Raw genomic sequence first — 6352 nt, 5'->3', positions numbered from 1 at the left:
ATAGGATGGAATGACGTACCTTAAACACTCATATGGAATACCCTATGCTTTTGCTTGCACTGAGTTTTGATGTGTCCTGAATCCTAATTTTGGTCAATGGGCTTCTACACATACTTTTAATCTTGCAAATAGAACTACACCAAACAGAAGGGTATCCTATGGGAGCAACAAGATGTTTCTAGATCTTACATATAAGCAGACGCATCCCTTGTAATCTATGTTGTTACTGGTTTTGTAGGAACTTAGAAGAGTTTGCAATCATTAAATCCTTAGCATGACAAGAAGTCATCTGTATATGCTATAGCATTTGTGTCATCTGAGTTTGTGCCGCGTCCTCTTCGACCGTCTCGGGGAAGAGGTTCTGTGCGAGCTCGTTGGGGTCGACGGTGGGGTAGAGGGAGTTGCCCGTGGCGGCGCCGGTGGAGGTGGTGGGTGCGGAGAAGAAAGGGGTGTTGAGATCAGGGTGGGACTGGTCCACATCCGGGTAGAGGCTCTGCTTGGCATTCGAGGAAGCGAAAGCCATGGTTGCGTAGCTGGTCGGTTGCTATTTAATTTTGCATTCGGTTCTTACTATGCTTCAGGGATTAAGTGGTTGTAATGACATTGGGGTAGATCGTGCTAATTTTGATTTGATTTTTTCTACTTTTTCAGTACTTGATGATGAGGCCGTCATGAGGAAACAACTCCACGAGGCGAGAGAACAGCTGGTGAGACAAAGGTAAGAGTGTTTTTTACCTATATATGTTTGCTGACTGATGGCTGCAGATATCTCTTCACAGAATTTGTTGAGCAACATTGGTACTAATATATTCACTCTCTCTGTAGTTTGGAGGAAGGAACTTAGAATTTGCTAATCCTGAAGAAAGCTTATTGTTTTTTTCGACTGAACCAACAATTATATTTGGTGCTGATGTCACTCACCCTGCTGCTCTAGATGATACTTCCCCGTCCATTGCTTCTTTAAGCTCTTTTTCCGTTTACAATACGGATAGTACCATCTTATTACAATAACACTTTATGCCTGGTGGTTCCTTGTAGGTTGTTGCCTCCCAAGACTGGCCCTAGGTGGCTAACTATAATGGCATTATCCGTGCACAAGGTCACCGTCAAGAGCTCATCGATGGGCTGGAAAACATTGTCAAGTACGATCATCATCACCATCTCTGAAATTCAAATGGCACCCCATACCCGATTGAGAGAGTTCCTTAATTTGCAAAATATTTTTAGGGAACTCCTACTTGCATTCGTGGAACGGTCTAAGCAGAGACCCAAGCAGCTGATCTTCTACAGGTTAGTAGTATCTTCCTCCAAACTTTTCTGACTGACATGCAATGGTAATTGACTCCCTCTTTCACCGTTAGGGATGGCGTAAGTGAGGGCCAATTCAAACAAGTGCTGGAGCAAGAAATCCATGAGATAGAGAAGGTAGAAACAATTTGAGACATCAAGTGTTGTTCCCTCAGTTAGTATAACATTTATACTTTCTTCAGGCATGGACAGCTCTTTACAATGAGAAGCCAAAGATCACCTTCGTAGTGGTGCAGAAGAGGCACCACACAAGGCTCTTCCCCAGCAAACCAAAGGATCGCCAATACGCGGACAAGAGTGGGAATATTCGAGCTGGTTAGGGATGCAGGCGCATTTGCTGTTATTTTTACAATGCTTTTGATGAAACGTTTATGGAATTTGCAGGCACCGTAGTTGATAATAATATCTGCCACCCAACAGAATTTGATTTCTTCCTGTGCGGCCATGCTGGGGCCAAGGTATGTGTGTAGCATGTTACAACTAATTCAGACATTTTTCCCCCAAATGAGAAATCTGAAGATTATAGCTGCTCGTGGAATTGCAGGGAACAAGCCGTCCTACGCATTACCATGTGCTACGAGATGACAACACGTTCACCGCAGATGTTTACGGGCTGAATGCATCTTCTTTTCTATGCGTTGCAATTCTGGGTACTTATCTGGAAGCAGCTTGCTCCAATTGAACCAGAAAATTGAAGTTGTCCATATCCCTAGAGGTTCTTACATGTTTGTTTGGTGTCTATACAGTCCTAATTTTCTCCCAGTCTTGCAAATTTCGGGCTAAACTTGAAAGCAGATACATTAAACAACCTAGATACTGCAGAATACATGCTTATGTGTATGTATTATGTAGGTCATCTTCCTTCATGTTTGGTGCACTGTGCTCAAAATTTTAACATGTCCCATATTGTTTTTCTCTCTTTTTACCAACATCATGTGAACCCACTCCTTTTTTTGTAACCACGAAATTAACTCTGTGTATTTTGCTTGCAAAACCAATTCAAGTTCAATTATGCTACATTTTTAATTAGTTACACTTGTATGTATGTGCATTTTCCATGCAATTTCATAGTTTTGCATTAGTTGTAGGTTTGAAACTGCATTAGCATGATTGCAGGAATACATTGGATTTTATGTTTTATCTTGAGGTAACGCCCCATTTTTTCGAGCCAATACATGCATGTTAACATTATGTAAATTCATGTATCTAGGAACCCGCCTGACTTAGTTCAATAAGATACACCAATACCTTGAGCATGGGTCCTCCACAATGTATAAGTTTATCTCTAAATTTCTTAAATTTAGCGTGATTTATATGATCAGTGTATTTTTCATATATTTCTTTGCTAAATTTGTGAGCAGTAATATTTCATACAACAGACACACATTTTTATATGATCTGTCGGCCTGGCGCTTTTCTTGTCCAGCTTTGCCTCTGGATGCGTGTGGGTTTTGGTTTGGCGATGGTTTTTGTGGGGAAAGTGGGGAGGAAGAACAGCAAGAGGTGGTGGTGGAGCCGTGGGAGGTGGAGGGAGGCTGCGCGGTCTTTTAACCGCTTGGCACCATGCCATCGCCGACGCCGTGCGGGGCTGCGCCGGCATCTTCTGCATGTTCAACACGCCCGACGACCAGGCCCAATGTGATGTGAGTACAAGACGGCAGCTTGCTTGCTTTCTTTCTTTCTTTCGCCTCTCTCTCTCTCTCTCTCTCTCTGCATATTAGTATTAATCTGGGGGGTTTTCCCCCTGAAGAAACGGAAGCTCGTTTGTAGGAGTGGCTTGTAGGTAGCGCTTACTGCATAGAATTGGATTGGATTGTATTTTGCTCTCCTATACTAGCAGACGCAGCCAGAGCTTATACCAGCACTGTAGCATGAACAGGGACCGGGACAGCTGGACAGGGTCAGAGGAGAGGAGAGGAGATGAGCCGATCCTTTGCTACCTTTTCTCCCTTTTCCATGAATCTCCATCTTCCTCCTCCCTGGTCTAGGCTGTTTGGTTCGTTCCAGAGGAGGGCTGGGACCCAGACCGCTTACTTCCCCTCCTCCTCTGATGATGATCCATTAATGCCACAGCTCATGTGTGGTGTGGCTGTGACTTGTGATGAGTGAGCGTGCCCCTTCTTCCTCCTCCAGCCTCCAGCTCCAGGTGCGGTGTGAGGTCCCGCTCCTGCTCCTGTCCTACCAGCGTACTACTCCAGTAGTACAGTGGAGTAGCCAGAAATGGTTATCCAGCTTGATGGAAAGACTAAGCAATGATATGCATGCAACGAGCCTTTTCCATCAGCAAAGAGTTCAGCTTAACAGATTCAAGAAATGGAGGTGATACTTCGAATGAGGCCCATAAAAGGAATTCTACAGATGGCAACAATAAACAAACAAGTGAATTGGATGCATTCATCTACAAGAGTCTTGAGGGCATCCAAGATCAAGAATTCTGTAATGTATTTTAGTTGCATCCTGAAAAGGCTATTATTCTTTTACTACCATAATGTATTGTTTTGTTGTAGGAAATGGGAAAATTTCCAACAACTTTTATCTATTTGTTGCATTGTGCCTATTCGATTGTTAGCCAATCAATCTGTTGAGAAACCCGACATACGATCCAGGCTTGCAGTCGACCATATAAGTTGTACATCATTAGTGGGGGCACATTCTGTTACTCCATTTCTCTTGTGCATCAGGGTTTCTTATATGGCTGTTGTTGCTGATTTCAGTCACCTTCACCTTCTCACAGGCGGTTTCTTATATGGCTGTTGTTGCTGATTTCAGTCACCTTCACCTTCTCACAGGATGCTGCTCAGCTAGGCAGATTCACCTTCACCTTCTGTTACTCAATTTCTGCTTGCCTTCATTATTACTCATACTCTTTTTTGTTTTTTATTTAAATACTTATAAATAAGCAGTACATATGTGAGTATAAAGCAGGGATACTCATAAATAAGCAGTACATCGATAGTTATGTGGTACAACATAAAAATATAATTATGTAGTACTAAGTCATGAAAAAATAATCCCAACTCCAAGGATGTTACCGATGATATTTTCTTTGTTGCTGCAATTTATATTATGACATATTATCTTGAAGTATAAAGCAGGGATATTGGTTTCTTCTCTTGAATACAAATGGGCTATAGTTGATAAAATTGATTAACTGATTTGTGACTATGAAGCTGACTGATTTGTGTTTCCTTGTTTTGTTGGCTTCACGGAGTGTCCTTTTGATCTTAAAGAAGCAATATCAAGTATCTGTTTTGCTGCTCCAAGATGTGCAGATCTACTAAAACTGTTACAACTTAAATGATCTTTGCAACTAAATATGGGAAGGAATTTGTTGCTGCAGCTTCAGAGTTGATGCCTGATTGCGGGGTCAATCGTCAGGTTATATGACACTTTGAATTTGAACTAATTTAACCTTGTGCAGATAATTGAACTACTCTCTGTCCGTCCTCCTATTGATGCAAAGTTGAAACTGATGAAAGAAATAGCTGAGGAACATATTCCTGTAGTGCACTTTGAATAGAAGCCCTATTTCAATTCCATCCCAAAAATCTGATTCTTGTTGCTCTTTGGACAGGCTGGTCAGTTGCATCTTGTGAAACCATATATGGTTGCAGTTCAGAGTAACAATGTCTCTGCCATGAATGAAGCCTTGAATGAACTTTATGTCGAAGATGAGGACTACGAGAGACTCCGTGAATCAGTTGACATGCATGACAACTTTGACCAGATTGGTCTTGCCCAGAAGGTAAAATAAAAATAAAATAGCCAGACAGTCGTGCAATTCCTATCGCTACCGCTTTTAATTTAATAACATGTGTTAATTTATTGAGCAGCTTGAGAAGCATGAATTGCTGGAGATGAGGAGGATCGCCGCCTACATTTACAAGAAGGCTGGCAGGTGGAAGCAGTCGATTGCTCTATCGAAGAAAGACAACATGTACAAGGACTGCATGGAGACATGCTCACAATCTGGCGACCGTGAACTGTCAGAGGACTTGCTCGTGTATTTCATTGAGAAGGTTTGGTTCGAACCCATTGTATTGGCTGATGATATGGGAGTAGCTAATTCAATACTATATACAGCAAAAGGCGTATGCTTGCATTCTGATTAGTAAACGCATCCAATCATATGTAATGCAGGGTAAGAAAGAATGTTTTGCTTCTTGCCTCTTCATTTGCTACGACCTGATCCGGCCGGATGTCGCTCTTGAGCTTGCATGGATGAACAACATGGTGGACTTTGCCTTCCCGTACCTGTTACAGGTACGTAGTAATTTCTGTCCATGTTCGTGCCGACGTCTATTTACATACAGTTACCATAGTAACATCCCTACTGTGCTATGTGACTGTGTGCGCAGTTCATTCGTGAATACACTAGCAAGGTGGATGATTTAGTGAAGGACAAGATCGAGTCGCAGAAGGAAGAAAGAGCTAAGGAGAAGGAGGAGAAAGACCTTGCGGCTCAGCAGGTAAACCTAAAACCGCGCTCGCGTGTGTTTTGTTTCCGTGCTGAGGCATTGACATGACAAGTTGCATTCTTATGCGATGTGCAGAACATGTATGCGCAGCTGCTTCCTCTCGCTTTGCCAGCGCCGCCAATGCCTGGCATGGGTGGCCCTCCACCTCCGATGGGTGGAATGGGCATGCCTCCCATGGCCGGGATGGGTATGCCGCCGATGGGTCCTGGTCCGATGCCAGCATTCGGAATGGGAGGCTACTGAATTGTGGTTTTGCAGGGAGCTTAGATGATGATGTGAATTGTTCCATTGCAAGCATAAGTGGAACCTCATTGGAGCTGTACATGGTTTACAGTTTGGGAAATCAATATTCTTTATTGTACCAGGAATTTTTTTTGGGTGAGTCAGTGAAATCAGCCTGACCCATAGTTTGAGAAGCGGAACCTATGATATGTTTTACAATGGGATCGGAAATAGGATGATTAGGTTGTTTCAGCATGAGCTATTGAAAGCTGGTACCATGTGTATGTATAGTGGTGTGATAAAATCTTTTGCGTGTCGATAGACAAATGTATGTTTCTTTGTTA

At 42.7% G+C, this 6352-nt stretch overlaps 2 protein-coding genes across 3 annotated transcripts; both read left to right on the top strand.

Annotated features, from left to right (window-relative positions):
• Positions 1–330: 330 nt before the first annotated feature.
• Positions 331–1990, top strand: LOC103628371 (protein argonaute 18). The gene is made up of 5 exons (XM_020538063.1): positions 331–1290; positions 1362–1425; positions 1491–1623; positions 1693–1766; positions 1853–1990. Exons 1-5 carry the CDS (start codon positions 1079–1081, stop codon positions 1988–1990), a joined length of 621 nt encoding a protein of 206 aa, XP_020393652.1. The 5' UTR covers positions 331–1078.
• Positions 1991–3611: 1621 nt separating this feature from the next.
• Positions 3612–6352, top strand: LOC103626769 (clathrin heavy chain 1). Of its 2 annotated transcripts, XM_035959099.1 has the most exons (6): positions 3612–3749; positions 4043–5053; positions 5142–5327; positions 5449–5571; positions 5667–5777; positions 5862–6352. In XM_035959099.1, the coding sequence occupies exons 2-6, from the start codon at positions 4913–4915 to the stop codon at positions 6027–6029; spliced, it is 729 nt and encodes a 242-aa protein (XP_035814992.1). In that variant the 5' UTR covers positions 3612–3749; positions 4043–4912; the 3' UTR covers positions 6030–6352. The 2 variants fall into 2 exon arrangements, with proteins under 2 accessions (XP_035814992.1, XP_035814994.1); XM_035959101.1 differs by lacking the exon at positions 3612–3749 and having other exon boundaries at positions 3826–5053.

This window comes from Zea mays, chromosome 5 (genome assembly GCF_902167145.1).
Source record: "Zea mays cultivar B73 chromosome 5, Zm-B73-REFERENCE-NAM-5.0, whole genome shotgun sequence".
NCBI classification, from domain to species: Eukaryota; Viridiplantae; Streptophyta; class Magnoliopsida; order Poales; family Poaceae; genus Zea; species Zea mays.
Note: the sequence above shows the minus strand (reverse complement) of the source record. Positions and strands in the feature narration are given on the sequence as shown.

Coding starts and splice junctions, on each gene's coding strand:
- LOC103628371 (XM_020538063.1), top strand. CDS start 1,079: ATGGCATTATCCGTGCACAAGGTCACCGTCAAGAGCTCATCGATGGGC. Junction 1,291..1,361: donor AAGCAGCTGATCTTCTACAG/GTTAGTAGTATC, acceptor TTTCACCGTTAG/GGATGGCGTAAGTGAGGGCC. Junction 1,767..1,852: donor GCGGCCATGCTGGGGCCAAG/GTATGTGTGTAG, acceptor GTGGAATTGCAG/GGAACAAGCCGTCCTACGCA.
- LOC103626769 (XM_035959099.1), top strand. CDS start 4,913: ATGGTTGCAGTTCAGAGTAACAATGTCTCTGCCATGAATGAAGCCTTG. Junction 5,054..5,141: donor AGATTGGTCTTGCCCAGAAG/GTAAAATAAAAA, acceptor TTTATTGAGCAG/CTTGAGAAGCATGAATTGCT. Junction 5,328..5,448: donor TCGTGTATTTCATTGAGAAG/GTTTGGTTCGAA, acceptor TATGTAATGCAG/GGTAAGAAAGAATGTTTTGC.